The sequence below is a fragment of the Melanerpes formicivorus genome, unplaced genomic scaffold (genome assembly GCF_026170545.1).
Source record: "Melanerpes formicivorus ecotype bairdi unplaced genomic scaffold, bMelFor1.0.p_v2 SCAF_6, whole genome shotgun sequence".
In the NCBI taxonomy this organism is placed as follows: domain Eukaryota; kingdom Metazoa; phylum Chordata; class Aves; order Piciformes; family Picidae; genus Melanerpes; species Melanerpes formicivorus.
Genome location: NW_027142358.1, coordinates 31,120,717 through 31,144,295, shown reverse-complemented (window position 1 = coordinate 31,144,295; position 23,579 = coordinate 31,120,717). Strand labels below are relative to the sequence as shown.

Sequence of the window (23,579 nt, the reverse complement as noted above, 5' to 3'; positions counted from 1 at the left end):
GGACCCTCGAAGCTCATCTTGTCCACCTCCCCCTGCAGTCAGCAGGGACACCTCCAACTAGATCAGGCTGCCCAGGGCCACATCCAGGCTGACCTTGGACATGTCCAGGGATGATGTCTCAACCACATCCCTGGGCAGCCTCTTCCAAGCATTTCACCACTCTCATTATAACAAACTTCTGCTTGATGTCCAACCTGCATCTCCCCTGCTGCAGTTTGAAACCCTTGCCCCTCATCCTGTCACCACAAGCCCTTCTCAACAGTCCCTCCACAGTTTTCCTCTAGGTGCCCTTCAGATACTGAAATGCAGCTCTAAGGTCTCCCTGCAGCCTTCTCTCCTCCGGCCTGAACAGCCCCAACTCTCCCAGCCTGTCTTTGTAGGAGAGGTTCTCCAGCCCTCTGATCGCCTTTGTGGCCTTCCTCTGGACCTTCTCCCGTGTCCCCTTTGTTTGCCTCCTCCCAGCTAATGCAAATAGCCATCACCTGCCCTTTTGTTTCTGTCTTAACTGCTCCCATCAAGCTCAGACACAGAGGTGTCCAGGAGCTGCCCAAGAGAGAGATCAGCTTCTGCCTGGCACAGCGCTCTGTGTGGTCCCTGACCTCAGGACGTGGAGGAGCAGCTTGGAGACCGCACTGCAGGGAAGGTGGTGACGGAGCGAAGGGTACGGTGGTGCGGGACAGCAGGACACCTTCAGCCCACGTAGGAGAGATCCGAGGGCTGCTCTGTGGATGCTGCGCCTGTAGATGGCAGCTTTTCCTCTGCTGAGGAGGGAAGGAAAACTAAGAGGGGAGAGGGGGGTGGAAAAAGATGCTAAAGTTGTGCTCGAAGCTAAGAGAGATGCTTTGGGTGGGTGGGTGGCATGAAGTGACTCCTTCTGGATAGAACAGGGCCAGTCAGGGGCCACTGGGTGCTCTCAGTGTCCTTAGCAGGGGACATGTCCTGCCTCTTTCCAGCTTGGGCTGCAAAGGGAGATAAAGCATTTTGCCAAGGGGTTGCTGTGGGCTCTGCAAAGGGCAGAGCTTCAGGGCTTTGGCCAGGTCTGTCTGACGTGGTCCTGCAAGGCTTTTTGGAACTCCCACCTTCATCCTTGTGGCCATCAGGTGCCCCTCTGCTTTGCTGAGACCCCACCTGCAGTGCTGGGGCCAGCTCTGGAGCCGCCAGAACAAGAAGGACATGGACCTGTAGGAGTAGGATCAGAGGAAGGTCACAGGGATGATCCAAGGGCTGGAAGCCCAGGCTGAGGGAGTTGGGGTTATTCAGCCTGGAGAAGAGAAGGGTCCAGGGAGAGCTTCTGGTGGCCTTTCAGTACCTAAAAGGGCCAGTCAGAAAGCTGGGGACAGCCTTTTGAGCAGGGCCTGTTGTGACAGGTCAAGGGCTGATGGTTTGAAACTGAAAGAGGGAGATTCAGACTGGAGAGAAGGAAGAAATGTTTGACACTGAGGGTGGTGAGACGTAGGCTCACGTTGCCCAGAGAGGTGGTAGGTGCTCCATCCCTGGAGCCATTGCAGGTCAGGTTGGTTGGGGCTCTGACCAACCTGCTCTAGTTGCAGGAATTGGGCTGAATGATCTGTAAAGGTCCTTTCCAACCCAAACCAGTCTGTGATCCTTCTGGCTGTGTGTTATCACCACGTTGCTGCTCTGGCTCTCTAGTCTCTGGTGCCCTTGCCCAGCTGGGGATGGCCACTCCAGGGGGAGCTCAGCTGGACCCATCTCTGAAGATGAGTTGGCAGATCCACAGTGAAGGCCACCACAAGAACTGGGCACATGCTCCAAGTGTGTGCCCAGACCCTGCCCTTTCCTGCACCAGGAAGGGTTTGCTTTGCCCTCCAGATGGACAAGAGGAAAGGGCCTCAAGTTACACCAGGGCAGGTTTGGGTTGGATGTTAGGAACAACTTCTTGACTGAAGGAGTGGTCTGGCATTGGGACAGGCTGCCCAGGGAGGAGGTGGTGTCACCATCCCTGGAAGTGTTTGAGAAATCTTCTCCCAGGCAACCAGGACCAGAACAAGAGGACACAGTCTCAAGCTGTGCCAGGGGAGGCCTAGGCTGGAGGTGAGGAAGAAGTTCTTCCCAGAGAGAGTGATTGCCCATTGGAATGGGCTGCCCAGGGAGGTGGTGGAGTCCCCATCGCTGGAGGTGTTCAGGAGGAGACTTGATAAGGTGCTTGGTGCCATGGGTTAATTGATTAGGTGGTGGTGGATGATAGGTTGGATGTGATGATCTTGAAGGGCTCTTCCAACCTGGTCTGGTCTATTCTATTCTATTCTATTCTGTTCTGTTCTATTCTATTCTATTCTATTCTATTCTATTCTATTCTATTCTATTCTATTCTATTCTATTCTATTCCATTCCATTCCATTCCATTCCATTCCATTCCATTCCAAATGTGTGGGCATGGCACTTTGGGACACGGTTTGATGGCCACGGTGGTGTTGGGTCAGTGGTTGGTCTCCATAGCCTTGGAGGTCTTTCCAGTCCTAATGAGTCTGTGATTCTCTGACTGTCCCCCCACAAAGGCACAGCCTGAAAGGTGGTATTTCTGTGCTCCTGAAGGACAAAAGGGAACCAGCTGCTCCCTCAGGTTATTTCCTTTTACTGTTGGAGAAGAGGGGAGCCGTCCCTTCCCTTTGCTCAGATTCCTCTCCAGCCTCCCTCCCTCCCTCCCTCCTAAATTCCCCAACAAACAGCATGATCTTAATATTGCCCTTAAAATGCTGTGTGAAATGGACCTGGAAATTAATTTCACACCTGGAAACAAGAAAAACAACAAACCCCAACAAACCTGGCTCAAGTGTCAGCCACCACGCAGGTGGTCCAGAAGGGAAACCCCACCCCTGCTGCACTAACGAATTCTGCCTCTCAGGTGAGAAGGTATCATAGTATCATAGTATCATTCAGGGCTGGAAGGGACCACAAGGATCAGCTAGTTCCAACCCCCCTGCCATGGGCAGGGACACCCCACACTAGATCAGCCTGGCCACAGCCTCAGCCAGCCTGGGCTTAAACACCTCCAGGGACAGGGCCCCAACCACCTCCCTGGACAACCCATTCCAGGGCTTCACCACTCTCATGGGGAAGAACTTCCTCCTCACCTCCAGCCTGAATCTCCCCACCTCCAGCTTCATTCCATTCCCCCTAGTCCTATCACTGCCTGAGATCCTGAGCAGTCCCTCCCCAGCCTTCCTGTAGCCCCCTTCAGATACTGGAAGGCCACAATAAGGTCACCTCAGAGCCTTCTCTTCTCCAGACTGAACAGCCCCAACTCCTTCAGTCTGTCCTCATAGGAGAGGTGCTCCAGCCCTCTGATCATCCTCTTGGCCCTTCTCTGGACACCTTCCAGCACCTCCAGATCCCTCTTGTCATAGGAGCTCCAGAACTGGACACAGTACTCCAGGTGGGGTCTGACCAGAGCTGAGCAGAGGGGGAGAATCACCTCCCTTGCCCTGCTCGCCACACTTCTCCTGCTGCAGCCCAGGATCTGGTTGGCTTTCTGGGCTGCAAGTGCACACTGAGAGCTCCTGGTGAGCTTTTTGTCCACCAGCACCCCCAAGTCTCTCTCCCAGGTAGCACCAGGGGAGCTGCTCCCTCTTCTGCTGCTGTCCCGACCCACATCACAAGGTGGGATGCTGGAAAGCTGTGGGTGGTAGGGAACAACACCCATCCTTAAGGGGTTTGTGGTCTAGGGGTTGGGGGACAAAAATCACCATGTTGAGTGTGAGCAGGGAGCAGGGGCTGCCTGTCTCTGAGCCCTCCTGCACTTCTGCACAGGTCCTACTTCCCAACAAAAGGAAGGTAGGTTGGGGAAACACATCAAAGGACCCCCTGTGGGAGCCTCCTGGGGGAAAGGAGGTGTGGAAAAAAAATGAGTGATGGTGCAATATTGCACACTCTGGTAGTCAGGCAGCTGCTGTCCAGGCAGGCCTTGGGGGCCCTGGCAGTCTGTGGTCTGTGGCAAGCAGAGATCATTCAGTGCCTTGGTTGGGCAGGACTTTGCCTCCTTCCTGTGTGATATTTCATCTGCTCAAAGCTTCAGAGAGGAACAGTTATCCCCACCTCTTGCAGCAGAAGGGCCAGGGAAGGCAGGGAGAGAGGGAGGGATGGAGAAATGATAGAATAGAATAGAATAGACCAGACCAGACCAGGTTGGAAAAGACCTTCGAGGTCATTGAGTCCAACCTATCATCCAACACCATCTAATCAACTAAACCATGGCACCAAGCACCCCAGCCAGGCTCTTCCTAAACACCTCCAGGGATGGGGACTCCACCACCTCCCTGGGCAGCACATCCCAATGGCCAATCTCTCTTGCTGGGAAGAACTTCTTCCTAACATCCAGCCTGAACCTCCCCTGGCACAGCTTGAGACTGTGTCCTCTTGTTCTGGTGCAGCTTGCCTGGGAGAAGAGACCAACCCCCTCCTGGCTACAACCTCCCTTCAGGCAGTTGCAGACAGCAAGAAGGTCTCCCCTGAGCCTCCTCTTCTCCAGGCTAAGCAACCCCAGCTCCCTCAGCCTCTCCTCACAGGGCTGTGCTCCAGACCCCTCCCCAACTTTGTTGCCCTTCTCCCACCATGCTCCTTGCCTTGTAGGGGTGGAACTAATTGTTGTGGCCTCCTCTCCAGGGGCAACTGGGAGCATCCCTCTGCTGGCAGTGCATCACTCCAGTGCCTTTCCCCCCCACACCCCAGGAAAGAGCTTGTTAAAAGGCAATTGCAACAGTGGCTGCATCTCAGAGTGGTGTTTCCTTCAAGCAGCAGCTTAGGGATGTCAGCTCAAGCAGCTGGTTTGAGCTCCATCCTCAACGACTGAATTTCTGTGAGGTTTGTGACCCTAGGCAGTGAAATGCCGCCGTGCCGGGGGAAGATCGCATCCACTGGGAACTGAACCAGGAATCCAAGCTGGATCCACAGGCCAGGAGGAACTCAGGTTCCTTAGGGCTGGCTTTTGTGAAAGGGGTGGCAGTGGGGCCATCAAAGTGGGGAGGATGTGAGCTGAAGTCCACAGCATGAAGCCAAGGTGCAGGAACCGGCTGGCAGCTAAAGCCGAGGAGAGGTCTGCTTCTACAAGCTCTGACCTGAATGCATCGTGAGAGGCATTGAGACATCACTCACACAAAGCCAGAGTGGCTGCAGACTGCACAGCCAGGCCTGAAATGTGTCCTCACATCTGGCTTTGCTTGGCTTTCCTTCCCTCCTCTTGTTGTTTCTTATCCTAATTAGTTCCCTGACTTTACCAGCCCGGCTGGGATCAGCGACGCAGGATGAAGAGAACAAGGCAGGGATGAAGAACTCAAGAGAAATAAACCACCTGGATCAGCAGGAGCTCAGCAGGAGGCTTTTGGAGCCCTGCACCTTTGAGCTCCTTCTGACCCGCAGCTGTAGATAGTAACTAGTGATAGCAAGAGAGAAAATGGCCTCGAGTTGCACCTGGGGAGGTTTAGGTTGGATACCAGGGGAAGTTGCTTTACTTTAAGGGTGGTCAGGCATTGGGACAGGCAGGCCAGGGAGGTGGTGGAGTCACCATCCCTGGAGGTGTGCAAAGAACACGTAGGCATGGCACTTGGGGGACATGCTTTGGTGGCCAAGGTGGTGTTGGGTCAGAGGTTGGACTGACTGATCTTGGAGGTCTTTTCCAATCCAAACAATTAGATGATTCCACAACAAGCTGGGCTGCTGAGGGCAAACTCTAAATGAACCCAGGTGTGAGGTGTGGAAATAACTTGCCAGCACCTTGTTTAGCTGCAGGCAGCTGGTTGCTCACAGCTCTTTGCCATGAACCTCTGGTTTTAAGCCCAAAACGGCTGGAGGTGTGCCAGGGCTGGCCCTGGTATGCAACCCGGGGCTCATATGTCTTTTGGGGGCTGGAACCCCCCATCCAGTATGGTGAGCATCCCTCATCCTGGGATAAGCCTTCATACCCTTCTCCAGGGGCTGAGGGGAGGGTAGCACGAGCAGCCAATTAAATCGATCAGCCTAAAGCTGCGGTAATTGCTTAATTAGCAGGAGCTGTTCAAAAGAGAGGCAAGGCCTTAATTATCCCCTCCTGCTCCCGCTGAGAAGTTTGCCCGCCGCTGCTCCAGGAGGAAGGCTGCAAAGGTGAGGAGATGGGAAAGCTCCCAGCCCTGTTAGGCTGGGCTTTAGCAGCACAAACTGAGCTTGTTTAGGGTTTTAATTAAAGCTGCTCGGGATGGGGTCTGGTGGGAAAGGGAAGCTCCTCCGAGTTGTAGGTGGTGGTAGGTTTGTGTGTGCGTGTGTGTGCAGGAGGGCAGGATCCGAAGCTCTGCTCCTTCTGGAGTTGAGGGACATGGGCTGCTGCTGGGGGCTGTGTCACACTCTCGGTGTGGGGGCTGGTGTCCTTGCAGGCTGCTTTCTGTGGCTTTCTTGCTCTCAGGAAGACAAAGAAATCACAGAATTATAAAGTTGTTTTAGTTGGAAGAGACCTTTGAGATTATTGAGTCCAAGTGCTAACCCAGCCCTGCCAAGTCACTGCCAAAACCATGCCCCTCAGCACTGTGTGCCCTTTACATTCTTCTAGGGATAGGGTCTCCACCACTCCCTTGGGCAGCCTGTTCCAGGGCAGGGCAAGGCAACCCTCTGGGGCAAGAAATATTCCCCTGGTGTCCAAACTAAACGTTCCCTGGTGCCACTTAGGGCTGTTTCCTCTTGTCCTGTTGCTATCCTCTCAGGGAGCTGTAGAGCATGGGAAGGTCTCTTCTCAGCCTCCTTTTCTCCAGGCAGAACACTCCCAGGTCCCTCAGCTGCTCCTTACTAGATCTGTCCTCCATACCCTTCCCCATCTTTGTTGCCTGGCTCCAGCACCAAAACATCCTTTTTGTAGTGAGGGGCCCAAAACTGAACCCTGTAAACAGGATGAAGTGATGGGGATTTGGATGTTATCCTTCACGCTGCTTTGTAGCCCCTTCTTGTAGTAAGGGGCCAAAACCTGAGCCCAATATCTGGGGCAAAGTGATGAGATTTTGGTGCTTTCCCTAAAGCTGCTTGTAGGGAGGGCATGGCCTGGTGACAGGGGTTTGCTCTGTGACATAGAATCATGGAATTATTAGGGCTGGAAGGGAACTCAAGGATCATCCAGTTCCAACCCCCCTGCCATGCCCAGGGACACCTCACACCACAGCAGGTTGCTCACAGCCACATCCAGCTGGGCTGCAAACATCTCCAGGCAGGAGGCTTCCACATCCTGCTGAGCTTGAGGAAGCTGGGAGAGGAGGGGACCGGTGGCAAGAGCAGGCAGGGTTGGGTGGAAGCGCGCATCGTGTGGCGTCTGTAGAAACGGAGGCGGCTCCGGGTTGCCCCGGGGAGAAGAGCTCGGAGGAGCCGTTGCTGCGTGGCTCTCCTGGCGCTGCCCTGCGGGGCCGTGCCCGTATCGCTTTTCCCCTCATCTATCATTTACGTGCTCCACAGAGGTCAGGAAAATGATAACAACCACAAAATACAACCACCCAAATCCCAACAATTATCACACCCCCCGCCTAAAGACGCAGCTAAACCTCATCTGGCCGTTGCCTGCCACAGGCTGAAGTTGCGTTTGCAGAGGCGACTGCTGGCTGGGGGACGGGGCGGGTGTCCCCATCAGCCTGGGGGGCGATCCTGGGGTTTTGGGAAGGGGGCTGGCCGCCCACTGTCCCCAGGGTCTGGAGAGGGGGGTCGGTGGCGGAGCCAGCGCTGAAATACCACTTACCTGGAGCAGGGGCGCTGCGCTGCCCGCGTCAGGCTCCTTCCCCACCCCTTCCTCCTCCTCCTCGCCTCCTCCTCCTCCAGCTCACTCGGGCGAAGGGGAGGTGGGGGGGGGGGAGGGAAACGGACATGGGGGGTCTCCGCTGACACCGGGCAGCGACAGCACAGGTAATACCCTGCGAGTTTTTTCCCCTTCCGCGATTCGTTCTTCCTTTGGGGTGGGGGATGCGCGGGTGCGGAGCCGGCATCTACGTCCCCGCCGCCTGCCTTTCGTGCCTCTGGGGTGGCTTTGCACGCTGCCCTCTTTCCCTAAACCTCTTTTATCTGCTTGCTCCGCGGGGACAACTTGTTTGGGGTGAGCCTTTATCATCATCGTCATCATCATCGTATCTATTTCTGTTTTGGGCGGGGGTCATTCCCAGCCGCCCTTCCTTTGCGCAACAAAAATACTATTGCGTGTTGGTGTCTCCTGTGCTTACTCCTGAAAGAGCAAGCACCGTGTGTCCCCCCCACCCGCAACGCCAACCCTCATCCCCAAATCCATCCTCAGCTCCGGTTCGTAGCTCGGGAGGAGGAGGAGAAGGTGGTGAGGAGCTGCAAAGTTTCTCGGGGCTAAACTTCTTCCGAGGCGTCGTGGGGATGGAGAGAGGTGGGTGGGTTTTAATCCCTTCAAAAACAGATGAAATGGGAAAACAGCTTTAGGAAAAGAGCTTTTCAAAAGGACGAACTTCCCCCGAATGGGTTCTTTGTATTTCTCGAGAAAAAAACATTTTATTGGAGATTTCCTTTCCTCCTCCCTCCTCCCCTCCGCTTCTTTGCTCGCTCCTCATTTCCTTAATCCTCAAAGAAAAAAAAACCCACCCCAAAAAATCCTAACAACCCTGCAAAGCCTCTTTTCCTCCAAAGCGATGTTTCCCTGACCACCTCAAATAGCTGTACCCCACACCACGTCCATCCAACTTGGCCAGACATCTTGAGCTTTCAGCTGCCTCCGAGTCATCACCGGAGCCTTTGAAAGAAGGCAAACGCTCCAACTTGAAGAGCCTGGTCCCTCTTAGAAGCAGTCGGATGAATTCCATCACCCAGCCTTTTCGCTGGCGGAGTTGGGAGTTCGTTAGGAGTGTTCCAGCTCTTTGTGGCAGCTTTCTTCCCCCACCCCCCTTTCCCCTGGCCGTCTCCTTCGGTTTGATCTCCCCAGCCTCAACCCCTTTGTTCTGATCCGGGATTTTTGGGGGGATGCTGCACGGAGGTAAAGAGCAGCTGACGTCCGCTCGCTGTTAGAAATACAGGTGTGGAGCTTTGGTAGTGGGGTTTAATTGGGGGGGGGGGGGGGGGGGGGGGGGGAGGGAATGTAAGATCTGTGGCGTTGGGAGTGATCAACCTGTCCAAAAAACCCGACCCCAAACAAAGTAAAAGGAGATAGAAAAGGCAAAGGTTCTTTCCTTTCCCTTTTCTTTCAGTTTCGAAAGGAAAAGCAGAGCTGAGGGGGGGCTGATTTGGCCAGATAAAAGCTGCAGGGGATGGGATATTGTGCTATGCGTGTGTCGGCAGGTGGATGCTGGAGCTGGCTGGGGTGGGGGCACAGCCCCGCGCTCTCCCATGGGTACCCTGCATGAGGAAGGCAAATCTAAACCCAGTCCCGTGCCGGTGGTTTCCCGGGATGCTCTCAGCACCCTCTTGTCAGCCTCGCTCATCGCTCCGAGCTGTTTCTCCCCTCCTACCCACCAGTGGTTTCTGAGGAGGGTGATGCTGGAACGGGAAGTTTTCTGTCCTGCTGAACGTCTTTTCTTTTGTCGTGCTTGGGAATCGTTTCCCCTGCGCTGGAGGTGAAGCCCTGCCGGGTGGCAGGTACCTCGATGCGAAAGAGGGGTCGGGAGGGCTGGCAGAGCTGCCACTTCGCGGTGCCACCGCGGCTGGGCTTGCAAGCAACAAGCCCAGCTCCTTCCCGGAGGGGGGGGGGGGGGTCTTCCTGGAGCATCCTGCGGCAGCGTGGGATGCTTCGCGTGTGGGGCTTCGGGGATGGAGCTGAGGCACGGATACCTTTGAATGTGTTTGCTGGGGTGGTGGGGTTTCTTTTTGGTGGGATAAGGTGTGCATGTGCCAAACTCCAGGGGGTTGCTTGAAGGGAGGGAGGGAGTTTTACCGTGGGGGTTGCTTGAAGGAAGGGAGGGAGTTTTACCGTAGGGGTTGCTTGAAAGAAGGGAGTTTTACCTTCGTTTTATCTTCCCTTTGGGATTCCGTTTTCCTTCTCAACCCTCCTCCCCTTACCTCCCTCCCTCCCCAGCACAGAGCTCTCTTGTTTTAGGACCGTAGGTTTTGCAGCACCGAGTCAAGATCGTGTCATGAAAAAAAGACAATGTTTTGTTTTAAGACCGAGTTGTAAAACACTCCCTTTATGGGCAACTGTAAAAATTGATGTTCTCCTGCTTCCTGTTTTTTTTGGTTTGGTTGTTTGGGGTTTGTTTTTTCCTTTGGTGATAGGCTGTGGGGGGCGGGGGGGAGGAGAAAAAAAAACCCTGTCTGCAAGAGGTGGGAGCTGCACAGCTCGGGTCTTCGAGGTAGCTGGCTTGAGAAGGATGCCCAGCCCGTGTGCAGCGAGGCTGCATGTCCCTCCCAGGGGCATCACCTCAATACAGCAAAGGGATGGTAGAAACAGAAACCTTTTTTCGGCTGCCCAGCTGCAGTGATCTCCAGAATTATGTCCACGGTGTGGTAGCTTCGCTGCTGACTTGATGAAAGGTGTGCAAAGGGGGGGTGGAAAAAGAGCTTTGCCAGGGCTCTTCAGAGCGCACCTTGGGAGGTGCCGAGGCGGCGAGGATGCCTTTGAAAGGGATTGAAGCGGCGAAGTTTCTCCGATGCTCTTGAGCACAGATGAGTTTTAAATGGAAGAAGCTTTAGGATATGGGGGCTTGGTTTGACGAGGGGCTGGCCTGTGGCCTCTCCTTAGGGTTGTGAAACGTCCCAGGTGGTCGGAGGCAGCCGATTTAGCTGAAGGTTTGAACTCTTTGTGCCCGCAAAGCGAGGTGTGCATCCTCGAACCTCTGTCTGCCTTCCCACTTACAGCATCCTGTTCCTTCCAATAAGGCTTTGAGTGCTGTTAAAGAGGGGATGAGGGTTGGTTTGAGGCTTCTCCCACCTGCAAGCATCAAAATTCATGCCTTCGTGCTTGCATTGCTGCTGGACCCTGCTGCAGCCTGCAGGTTCTGCAGCTGGTGTGGGGGAATCCCAGCGGTTAAACCTCACCTGACTCTTGCAGGTGTCCCTGGTTTGGTTATGAGCAGGGGGCTGAAGCAGCAATTAGTGTATGGGCTGTGCCATGCAGCGTGCCAAGCTCAAAGCTTCAATTAGCACGGGTAGGAGAGCTTTAGCTTGTGGAACCTGGTGGCTTTTGGTCCGTGAAGGTACCAGCATGTGGTTCTGCTGGATGCTCTCTGACTCTGGTGTGTTCCACAAATGATCAGAGAGGCCACCCTGGGCACACAGTTGTCTCTCTGTTTCTGCTAGACAGCCTCGAAGAGGCAGCCTTTGAACCCATGCCCCAGGGCTAAGGACCTTCTCGCTGGATTTGTTTTGCAGTGGAAACTCTGAGTGGGGGGAGAGCCATAACGTCCCCTCCTCAGCCTCTGCCAGAGCCAGCATTGCAGTGTGGCTTTTTTTCCACCCCCATCCTTAGCCTGAATTGCTTTGCTCTGATCTGTGCATTTGATAGAATACCTGCTAGCCAGGAGAGAAAGATGGTCCTGCTTGGAGTATACCAGGACAAAGCCACTGGGGGCAAAGTCTTGATGGAAAGAGGGGAGGAAAACTGGTGCCTGGGCTGCTGCAGCTTGGAGAAGGGGCATGTAGGAGAGAAATTGAGCAGCTTAGAGGGTCCTCAGCCCCAGCTGGGGTTCTAAAAGTCACTGAGGTCATGATCTTGATGGAAACAGGGTGGGAAACTGGTGCCTGGGCTGCTGCAGCTTGGGAAAGGGGCATGTAGGAGAGGAATTGGGCAGCTTAGAGGGTCCTCAGCCCCAGCTGGGGTTCTGAAAGTCACTGGGGTCATAATCTTGATGGAAACAGGGTGGAAAACTGGTGCCTGGGCTGCTGCAGCTTGGAGAAGGGGCATGTAGGAGAGCAAGTGGGCAGCCTAGAGGGTCCTCAGCTCCAGCTGAGGATTTAAAACCCACTGGGCCCAAAATCTGGATGGAAATAGGGTGGAAAACTGGTGCCTGGACTGCTGCAGCTTGGGAAAGGGGCATGTAGGAGGGCAAGTGGGCAGCCTAGAGGGTCCTCAGCTCCAGCTGAGGATTTAAAACCCACTGGGGCCAAAATCTGGACGGAAATAGGGTGGAAAACTGGTGTCTGGGGTGCTGCAGCTTGGAGAAGGGGCATGTAGGAGAGGAGCTGGGCAGCTTAGAGGGTCCTCAGCCCCAGATGGGGATTTAAGTCACTGGGGGCCAAAATCTGGATGGAAATAGGGTGGAAAACTGGTGCCTGGGCTGCTGCAGCTTGGGAAAGGGGCATGTAGGAGAGGAGCTGGGCAGCTTAGAGGGTCCTCAGCCCCTGATGGGGTTCTGAAAGTTGGACAGAACCCCAGGTGGGGTTCTGAATGTCACTGGGGCCAAAGTCTGGATGGAAATAGGGTGGAAAACTGGTGCCTGGGCTGCTGCAGCTTGGAGAAGGGGCATGTAGCAGAGGAGCTGGGCAGCTTTAGAGGGTCCTCAGCCCCAGCTGGGGTTCTGAAAGGTCTTGCATGAGCAAGCCTGTCACTAATGATGAACTGCTGTCATTAATTCAAATAACTTCATCTCTGCTGAGCGCCTTTGCCTTGGTTTGCCACCCTGCTCTTGGGGGGTAGGGGGTGGGCTGCTGTCTGGCACTGAGGGATTTTTGTGGAGGGATTTTTTTTTCCCTAGGAGCCCCCATCTTCCTTTTCCCCATACTCTCTTTACCACTTTGGTTTGTGGGGTTTTTTTCTTGTGGTGTTTCTTCCACACACCCCCTCCTAAATTTTGATCTGCTGAGTGATTAGCCCCCAGCGTGCTCAGGGGTCTTAGTCCATCAGGCAAAAGCCTCCCTTTTATTAGCTCAAACAGCCGGTGGGCCTTGAAAAGGTCTGCTGCGGCAAAGTGCCTCTCGCCGAAGTTAAGTGAGCTTTGTGTGAAAGCAGCAAGGACACTTCTCCCTTGATTTGCCCGAGGCACAGAAATGGCCTGAGAGCTTTTGCCGCTCGGGGTTGCTCAGTGTGAGGGTGGGTTTTTCAGTCTGGGTTGAGTAGGGGGGGGGGTGGGTTTTGGTGGTGGGTGTTGTTTTTTTCAGTCTTCTCCAAAGCACCCTCATTTCTCCCTCTTTTCTTTTGAGTTCTACCTTCCAAGGCTGAAAACTGAACAAAAAGTATAGAGAAAAGGAGGCTGTGCAGCAGACAGGCTGGAGGGAAGGGATGCCCTCCAGAGGGACCTGGAGAGGGGGGCACAAGCCAACCTCATGAAGTTCAATAAGGGCAAGTGCAGGGTCCTGCATCTGGGTCGAGGCAATCCCAGGCACAAATCCAGGCTGGGCAGGGACTGGTTGGAAAGCAGCCCTGAGGAGAGAGACTTGGGGGTGCTGGTGGACAAAAAGCTCACCAGGAGCTCTCAGTGTGCACTTGCAGCCCAGAAAGCCAACCAGATCCTGGGCTGCAGCAGGAGAAGTGTGGCCAGCAGGGCAAGGGAGGGGATTCTCCCCCTCTGCTCAGCTCTGGGGAGACCCCACCTGGAGTACTGCCTCCAGTTCTGGAGCCCCTGTGACAAGAGGGTTCTGGAGGTGCTGGAAGGTGTCCAGAGAAGGGCCACAAGGATGATCAGAGGGCTGGAGCACCTCTCCTGTGAGGACAGACTGAAGGAGTTGGGGCTGTTCAGTCTGCAGAAGAGAAGGCTCCGAGGTGACCTCATTGTGGCCTTCCAGTATCTGCAGGGGGCCTACAGGAAGGCTGGGGAGGGACTGCTCAGGATCTCAGGTAGTGATAGAACTAGGGGGAATGGAATGAAGCTGGAGGTGGGGAGATTCAGGCTGGAGGTGAGGAGGAAGTTCTTCCTCATGAGAGTGGTGAAGCCCTGGAATGGGTTGTCCAGGGAGGTGGTTGAGGCCTCATCCCTGGAGGTGTTTAAGCCCAGGCTGGCTGAGGCTGTGGCCAGGCTGATCTAGTGTGGGGTGTCCCTGCCCATGGCAGGGGGGTTGGAACTAGCTGATCCTTGTGGTCCCTTCCAACCCTGACTGATACTATGAGACTATGAGGTGGGGGGTGAGGACCTTTTTTACTCTCTACAGCTCCCTGAAAGAAGGTTGTGGAGATGTGGGTGTTGCTCTGCTGGATCAAGTAACAAGTGGTAGAACAAAAGGCAATGGCCTCAAGTTGCACCAGGGGAGGTTTAGATGGGGTGTTAGGAAGAGTTTCTTCACTGAAAGGGTTATCAGGCATTGGAACCAGGCTGCCCAGGGAGGTGATGGAGGAGTCCCCATCATCCACTGAAGTACTTAAGTGTTGTGTAAATGTCGGTGCTTAGGGATATGGCGAGGGCTGGAGCTCTGCTATGGAGACAGACTGAGGGAGTTGGGGCTGTTCAGTCTGGAGAAGAGAAGGCTCCCAGGAGACCTTCTTGTGGCCTTCCAGTATCTGAAGTGGGCTACAAGAAAGCTGGGGAGGGACTTTTGAGGGTGTCAGGGAGTGATAGGACTGGGGGGGATGGAGCAAAACTAGAAGTGGGGAGATTGAGATTGGATGTGAGGAAGAAGTTGTTCCCCATGAGGGTGGTGAGAGCCTGGCACAGGTTGCCCAGGGAGGTGGTGGAAGCCTCCTGCCTGGAGGTGTTTGCAGCCAGGCTGGATGTGGCTGTGAGTAACCTGCTGCAGTGTGAGGTGTCCCTGGCCATGGCAGGGGGGTTGGAGCTGGCTGAGCCTTGAGGTCCCTTCCAACCCTAACAATTCTTTGATTCTATGATGTAGTTGAGGAGTTGTCAGTGTTGGGTTAATGGCTGGACTCAATCTTAAATGTCTTCTCCCATCTAGGCAATTCTGTGACTCTGTGAAATAGCCTTGTTCTTTGGAGGTGGTGCTGAGGGACAAGGTTTAGTGGTGACTTGGCATTGTTGGGTTAATGGTTGGGCTGATGATCTGAAAGATCTTTTCCAACCAAAACAATCCTTAACAAAGCAAACGGCCTGCCCTGGAGGCTTAGGAGCAGCTGGAGGCAGGGAGATGGGGGGCGAGATCCTGGGTAAACATCCCCCCAGGCTCCTCTGCTGCCGGGCTTGCTGCGCTGTCTGCTCTGATGGGTGCTTGCCGGGGAAGATGAAGCTAAATAACGACCCCGTCCTCTTCTGAGGAAGGGCTTTGAGATGTGGTTGGGTTACTGATTGTCAAAAGCTCCTGATGGCTCGCTCTGGGAGTGGGAGCTGTTAGGAGTGAGCTTACAGTGAGCTTGCTGCTACAAAAAGGTGATTATGCTCATGTGCAAAGCTGCACCTGAGGGTGGCAAGGATGGATGTGTCAGCTCTTCACCCCCAAGATGAGGTCTGCTCAGATTCCTGCTGGGGGTGGTTTCAAGCTCAAGGCTGCAGGTTTCTTCTCCAAGGTGGGGGCACAGTGACTTTGGGGACAAGGGTGGTAGAAGAGAACAATCTCCTTGGGCCAGATGCTGTAAAGAACCTGCTCACTTGAAACTTTGAACCCCCAGAGTCTGAACCTTCAAAGCTGGGAGCATCCCAAGCTGCTGGGGAATAGTTACAATGCTGCAACAGCTGAGATCTTTTCTCTCTGGCCAAGAGAGATCTGAGGCCAAAAGAGCAGCTCTATCAGGAGACAGGGAAACAAGAGGAGGAGTCCCTTCCAAGCCCCAACAGTCTGTGGTTCTATGAGCAACTCCAACTGTTAAACCAGCACTGGCAAGTCATAGAATCACAGAACTGTCAGGGTTGGAAGGGACCTCAAGGCTCAGCCAGTTCCAACCCCCCTGCCATGGGCAGGGACACCTCACACCGCAGCAGGTTGCTCACAGCCACATCCAGCCTGGCTGCAAACACCTCCAGGCAGGAGGCTTCCACCACCTCCCTGGGCAACCTGTGCCAGGCTCTCACCACCCTCCTGGGGAACAACTTCTTCCTCACATCCAGTCTCAATCTCCCCACTTCTAGTTTTGCTTCATCCACCCCCCAGTCCTATCCCTCCCTGACACCCTCAAAAATCTCTCCCCAGCTTTCTTGTAGCCCCTTTCAGGTACTGGAAGACTACAATTAGGTCTCCTGGGAGCCTTCTCTTCTCCAGACTGAACAGCCCCAACTCTCTCAGCCTTTCCTCGTAGGAGAGGTGCTCCAATGTCATCTGGGTCTCTCTCTGTTCCTGCAAGTCCCTTTGCTTCTGCTCTGCAGGGGTTAGCTGCCTGCTTGAGCAATTGCAAATGGAGGCTGAGGAGAGATCTTCTGACTCTCTCTAGCTCTCTGAAAGGAGGTTGGAGGGAGGTGGGGGTCAGCCTCTTTCCCAAGTAACAAGTGGTAGAACAAGGGGCATTGGTTTCAAGTTACATCAGGAGAGGTTTAGGTTGGACATCAGGAAAAGATTTTCTTCCCTTAAAGGGTTGTCAAGCCCTGGAACAGGCTGCCTGAGGCAGTGGTGGAGCCTCCATCCCTGGGAGGATTTAAAAGCTGTGTGGATGGAACACTGGAACAAGAACAGGTTGCCCAGGGAGGTGGTCCCATCCCTATGGAGACATTTAGGACCAAGTTTGATGGGGCCTCATGATCTAGTTTGGATGTCCCTGCTTACTGCAAGGAGGGGATGGACAAGGTGACTTTGAAAGGTCTCTTCTGACCCACTTCATCCTAAGGTCCCAGGTGTAGTGCTGGGGGCCATGGTTTGGTGGTGACCTGGCAGTGCTGAGTTAATAGTTGGACTGGATGATCTTAAAGGTTCTCTTCCAACCAAAACCCTGCTATGGTTCTAGTCATCTCCTGCATATCTGCTGAGCATGCTTCTTGTTCTGTAACTGGAAAGGGCAACACTTCTCTGTAATTTAATTCCACTTCTGGGCCCCTCAATGTGAGAAGGACATTGAGACTCTTGAACATGTCCAGAGAAGGGCAATTAGGCTGGGGAGGGGTCTGGAGCACAGCCCTGTGAGGAGAGGCTGAGGGAGCTGGGGTTGCTTAGCCTGGAGAAGAGGAGGCTCAGGGGAGACCTTGCTGTCTACAACTACCTGAAGGGAGGTTGTAGCCAGGAGGAGGCTAGTCTCTTCTACCAGGTACCAGAACAAGAGGACACAGTCTCAAGCTGCCTGGCTGTGTTCCTGTGTGACCTGCTCTAGGTGATCCTGCTCTGGCAGGAGGATGGGTTTGATGATCTTTTGAGGTCCCTTCCAACCCCTAACATTCTGTGCCCTTCTCCAGGTACAAAGGTGCCTGTGCTTAAGAACTTTCTATGAGAAGGTGCACATAGGGTAGTTGTAGCCAGGAGGGGGTTGGCCTCTTCTCCCAGGCAAGCAGCAGCAGAACAAGAGGACACAGTCTCAAGCTGTGCCAGGGGAAGTTTAGGCTAGAGGTGAGGAGAAAGTTCTTCCCAGAGAGAGTTGTTAGCCATTGGAATGTGCTGCCCAGGGAGGTGGTGGAGTCATCATCCCTGGAGGTGTTCAAGAGGGGATTGGATGTGGCACTTGGTGTCATGGTCTAGTCATGAGGTGTTGGGTGGCAGGTTGGACTTGATGATCTCTGAGGTCTCTTCCAACCTTATTGATTCTGTGATTCCTGTGTGACCTGCCCTGGGTGGTCCTCCTTTGGCAGGTGGGGTTGGTCTCTGGCGGTTCCTTCTGGCCCCTAACTTTCTGTTGTGGCTATTTTATGTCAGCTGCAGCAGCTTGGAGAACTAACTTCACTTCCAACCCAGAGTTTTCCTGCACAGCCTGAGAACTTCACACTTTCTTCTGGTTCTTAGGCTGTTAAACAAAGTGTTGATGTTGTCTTGTTTCCCATGGGAAAGCAAACCCTTCCCTGCCCCAGCAACATGTTTCCACTCCTGTCCTTGCTCAGCCGTGGGAGTAAACTGCTGGAAGGGAGGGAAGCCGTGGTGGTACTGGTTGTTAGTAAGTAACAGCCCCAGCTTTATCTCTGTGGGAAGGAAGGTTTTGATACTAGCAGGGCAGCTGGGACTTGCCTTTGGCTTTGTGGCCACCTCCTGGGCTGGGTAGGAGAAAACATCGAGCTGTGGGAGCAGGTCCAGAGGAAGCCATGAAGGGGATCAGAGGGCTGGAGAAGCTCCCCTCTGGGGCCAGGCTGGGAGAGGTAGGGATGGGAGGAGAGAAAGATCTGAAGAGATGAAATAGCAGCCTTCAGGTACCTGAAGGGGGTTACAAGAAAGCTGAGTAGGGACTGTTTATGAAGGCCTGGAGTGATAGGACAAGAAGCAAAGGACTGAAACTGGAGGAGGGCAGACTTAGGCTGGAGGTGAGGAAGGAATTATTTCCAGTGAGGGTGGTGAGACACTGGAAGAGGTTGCCCAGGGAGGTTGTGGATGCCTCCTCCCTGGAAGTGTTCAAGGCCAGGCTGGGCAGGACCTTAAGCAACCTGCTCTAGTGGAAGGTGCCCCTGCTTGTGGCAGGGGATTTGAAACTAGATGATCTTTAAGGTCGCTTCCCACCCAAACCATTCCATTGATCTATCCCCCCCCCCCAATCTTCAACCTCAGCCTGGCTTTGGGGATGAAGGAAGGGGAGAAAAAGACCATCTCCCATGCAAAAATAGTGTTGGGGCTTAGAGAGATGGACACAGTCTCAAGCTGCACCAGGGGAGGTTTAGGCTGGAGGTTAGGAAGAAGTTGTTCCCAGCAAGAGAGATTGGCCATTGGAGTGTGCTGCCCAGGGAGGTGGTGGAGTCACCGTCCCTGGAGGTGTTTAGGAGGAGCCTGGCTGGGGTGCTTGGTGCCATGGTTTAGTTGATTAGATGGTGTTGGGTGATAGGTTGGACTTGGTGATCTCAAAGGTCTTTTCCAACCTGGTTTATTCCACTTCATTTAGAATCGTAGTATCAGTCAGGGTTGGAAGGGACCACAAGGATCATCCAGTTCCAACCCCCCTGCCATGGGCAGGGACACCCCACACTAGATCAGGCTGGCCAGAGCCTTATCCAGCCTGCTCTTAAACACCTCCAGGGACAGGGCCTCAACCACCTCCCTGGACAACACATTCCAGGGCTTCACCACTCTCATGGTGGAGAACCTCCTCCTCACCTCCAGCCTGAATCTCCCCACCTCCAGCTTCATTCCATTCCCCCTAGTCCTATCACTACCTGAGATCCTGAGCAGTCCCTCCCCAGCCTTCTTGTAGCCCCCTTCAGATACTGGAAGGCCACAATGAGGTCACCTGGGAGCCTTCTCTTCTGCAGACTGAACAGCCCCAACTCCTTCAGTCTGTCCTCATAGGAGAGGTGCTCCAGGTGCTCCATCCTACTCCCTTCTTCCATCCTTCATTGCCCTCCACAACTACCTGAAAGGTGGTTGTAGCCAAGAAGGGGTTGGCCTCTTCTCCCAGGCAGCCAGCACCTGAACAAGGGGACACAGTCTCAAGCTGTGCCAGGGGAGGTTCAGACTCGAGGTGAGGAGGAAGTTCTTCACCGAGCGAGTCATTCGGCATTGGAATGGGTTGCCCAGGGAGGTGGTTGAGTCATCGACCCTGGAGGCGTTCAAGGGGAGATTGGACGTGGCACTTGGTGCCATGGTCTAGGCATGGGGTCTGTGTTGATAGGTTGGACTCGATGATCCTCGAGGTCCTTTCCAACCTAAGTGATTCTGTGATCCTACTCCATGGGTTGCAACAACCAGGCTCCCTATTCCCTTCCATCCTTCCCCTACCACCCCACAAATAACGCTGCCCTGGACTTATTTAACAAAGGAATATGTTATTATTATTTCCTTTCACTGCAGGAAAGAAGGGGGGGGGGGGGGAAGGAATAATAATAATAATAAAAAATCAAGGTGGGGGGGGGGGACAAAAATTCTTTTTTTTTACTGGGAACAAATCTCATTTTCAAGAGTCCTGACAAAATGAGCCATAAAATTACAATCTTTCCGAGTGCTCCGTGGATCCGGGGCGGGCAGCTCTTCATCACGGCCTCTGAAAGCTGAGGAAAACATAAAACTCATTAGATTAAAATAAACCACCTACTGCAGGGGAGGCAAAAGCTTATTTATCAATATCAATTTGCTTCTGATTACTCCATTGGGCAATTTGTTATTTTATTTTTTGTAAAGGAATTTATGGTTTGTGTGGAGCCAATATTGGGAGGGGGGAAGGGAGGGGAAGGAAAGGGGAGAGAGAGGAAAGGAAAGTTAATCTTTTTGCTTCTATTTTTTCCTCTTGGGCCAAAGAATGGTTTAGCTTGGAAGGGAGCTCAGAGAGAACATGCTGCCCAGGGAGGTGGTGGAGTCACCATCGCTGGAGGTGGTTAGGAAGAGCCTGGATGGGGTGCTTGGTGCCATGGTTTAGTTGATTAGATGGTGTTAGGTGATAGGTTGGACTTGATGATCTCAACACCCTCATAGTGAAGAACTTCTTAAGATCCAGTCTAAAGCTACTCTCCCTCAGCTTCAAACCACTTCCCATTTTTCCCTCTTGAATCAAAGCTTGGGAAGAAGCTCAGAGAGCATCTACTGCAACCTCCTTGCCATGGGCAGGGAGGCCTCTTGATGACTAGATTTGCTTGCTTCAAGGCTTTGTCCAACCTGGCACTGAACACTCCCAGAGAGGAGGGATTCACAGCCTCCCTGGGCAACCTATTCCAGAGTCTCATCACCCTCACAGTGAAGAACTTCTTCTTAAGATCCAGTCTAAAGCTACTCTCCCTCAGCTGCAAACCATTTCCTATTTTTCCCTCTTGAATCAAAGGTTGGGAAGGAGCTCAGAGAGCATCTGCTGCAGCCTCCTTGCCATGGGCAGGGAGGCCTCTTGATGACTAGATTTGCTTGCTTCAAAGCTTTGTCCAACCTGGCACTGAACACTCCAAGGGAGGAGAGATTCACAACCTCCCTGGGCAACCTGTTCTGCTTATTGCATTGAGGAAGATTGTGTGGGTGATTTGATTGGCCATTGGAATGGGCTGCCAGGGAGGTGGTGGAGTCCCCATCCCTGGAGGTGTTTAGGAAGAGCCTGGATGGGGTGCTTGGTGCCATGGTTTAGTTGATTAGATGGTGTTGGGTGATAGGTTGGACTTGGTGATCTCAACACCCTCATAGTGAAGAACTTCTTAAGATCTAGTCTAAAGCTACTCTCCCTCAGCTTCAAACCATTTCCCATTTTGCTTCTATTTTTCTCTTGGATCAAAGAATGGTTTAGCTCGAAAGGGAGCTCAGAGAGCATCTACTGCAGCCTCGCTGCTGTGGGCAGGGACACCTCTTGACTAGATTTGCTTGCTCAAGACTTCATCCAACCTGGCACGAACACTCCCAGAGAGGAGGGACTCACAGCCTCCCTGGGCAACCTATTCCACCTCTTGCTTTGAGAAGGATTGTGTGGGTGACTTCATTGGCCATTGGAATGTGCTGCCCAGGGAGGTGGTGGAGTCACCATCACTGGAGGTGTTTAGGAAGAGCCTGGCTGGGGTGCTTGGTGCCATGGTTTAGTTGATTAGATGGTGTTGGGTGATAGGTTGGACTTGATGATCTCAACACCCTCACAGTGAAGAACTTCTTAAGATCCAGTCTAAAGCTACTCTCCCTCAGCTTCAAACCATTTCCCATTTTTCCCTCTTGAATCAAAGCTTGGGAAGGAGCTCAGAGAGCATCTACTGCAACCTCCTTGCCATGGGCAGGGAGGCCTCTTGATGACTAGATTTGCTTGCTTCAAGGCTTTATCCAACCTGGCACTGAACACTCCCAGAGAGGAGGGATTCACAGCCTCCCCGGGCAACCTGTTCCAGAGTCTCATCCCCCTCATAGTGAAGAACTTCTTCTTAAGATCCAGTCTAAAGCTACTCTCCCTCAGCTTCAAACCATTTCCCATTTTCCCCTCTTGAATCAAAGAATGGTTTAGCTTAAAAGGGAGCTCAGAGAGCATCTGCTGCAGCCTCCTTGCCATGGGCAGGGAGGCCTCTTGATGACTAGATTTGCTTGCTTCAAGGCTTTGTCCAACCTGGCACTGAACACTCCCAAAGAGGAGAGATTCACAATCTCCCTGGACCACCTATTCCACCTCTTGCTTTGAGAAGGACTGTGTGGGTGATTTGATTTGCCATTGGAATGTGCTGCCCAGGGAGGTTGTGGAGTCCCCATCCCTGGAGGTGTTTAGGAAGAGCCTGGATGGAGTGCTTGGTGCCATGGTTTAGTTGATTAGATGGTGTTGGGTGATAGGTTGGACTTGATGATCTCAAAGGTCTCTTCCACCCTGGTCTGTTCTATTGTGTTCCTCTGATGCACATGTGGTGGTGGCCCTTGTTGGAGCATCCAGTACCTCAAGGGAACTCCAAGAAAGCTGGGCAGGGACTTTTTACAAAGGCTGGCAGTGACAGGAGAAGAGGCAATGGCTTTCAGCTAGAAGAGGACAGGTTCAGACTGGAGATTGGGGAGAAATTCTTTACAGTGAGAGCTGTGTGACACTGGAACAAGTTACCCAGGGAGGTCATGGATGCCCCACCCTGGAGGTGTTCAAGGCCAGGTTGGGTGAGGCATTCAGCAAGCTGGGCTAGTGGGAGGTGTCCCTGCCTGTATCAGGGAGGGGGGTTGGAACTAGATGATCTTCAAGGTCCCTTCCAACCCAAACCTTTCTATGAATCTCCTAGCCACTCTTCCAAGTTGGCTGACATCATGAATAGGTTGCCCATGGAGGTGGAGGGATCACTGTCCCTGGAGGTGTTGAAGAAACATGTGGGCATGGCACTTCAGGACACATTTTAATGGCCCTGGTGGTCTGAGGTTGAAGGTTGGACTCGAAGACCTTGGAGGTCTTTCCCAGCTGAAACAATTCTATGAGTCTGTAGGCCCTGGTGGCCTGAGGTTGAAGGTTGGACTCAAAGACCTTGGAGGTCTTTTCCAGCTGAAACAATTCTATGATCCTAAAGGCCCTGGTGGCCTGAGGTTGAAGGTTGGACTCAAAGACCTTGGAGGTCTTTTCCAGCTGAAACAATTCTATGAGTCTGTAGGCCCTGGTGGCCTGAGGTTGAAGGTTGGACTCAAAGACCTTGGAGGTCTTTTCCAGCTGAAGCAGTTCTATGATCCTATAGGCCTTGGTGGTCTGAGGTTGAAGGTTGGACTCGAAGACCTTGGAGGTCTTTTCCAGCTGAAGCAGTTCTATGATCCTATAGGCCTTGGTGGTCTGAGGTTGAAGGTTGAACTCAAAGACCTCGGAAGTCTTTTCCAGCTGAAACAGTTCTATGACTTTCTAGAAGGTCTTGGGGGCAGTGGGCATGGATGCTGTGCTGAGAGGAAAGGTTTTATCCAGCAGCTGGCTGGATGTTATGGGCACAATGTGATCCTGGTAGCATCTCAGCGATTTCCACTCTGCTCTTGAAGGAGCAAACGCTGCAGGTGAGCACTGCTGGCTTCAGGGCTGCCCTCTTTGAGGGGAGAGGTTTTTGAGAGGGGGTTTTTGGGGTATCCTAGAGTAGCAGGGTTTGGAAGGGACCTCTGGAGGTCCTCCAGCCTGAGGAAGGCTTGTGCAGATTCTTCAGCTGGAAGCTGTTGGGGAGCTGCTTTGATTTACGCTTTCATTTCTTCTTTACGCTCCCAGAACAGCACAGAGTGAACACAGCCACAATAAATTTCGAGGTGCAAGTGTCACAGTGCTGTTTGGGGAAGGGAAGACCAGATGAGGGGTGGGGAGAGGAGCTGGGGGCTTGGGGATTGATTAAAGGTGTCAGCAGCAGTTCAAATGGGAGATCATCTCTGCCGGCAAGGCG

The 23,579-nt window shown here is 53.4% G+C and overlaps 1 protein-coding gene across 1 annotated transcript in view; it reads left to right on the top strand.

Moving 5' to 3' along the window:
* The first annotated feature begins 8,312 nt into the window (after positions 1 to 8,312).
* LOC137442077 (cadherin-23-like) overlaps positions 8,313 to 23,579 on the top strand; it is a 242,134-nt gene continuing 226,867 nt past the window's right edge. The window contains exon 1 of the mRNA XM_068140324.1: positions 8,313 to 8,341. Coding sequence (XP_067996425.1) covers positions 8,332 to 8,341 — 10 coding nt within the window. The 5' untranslated portion in view covers positions 8,313 to 8,331. The remainder of the gene's footprint in view (positions 8,342 to 23,579) is intronic.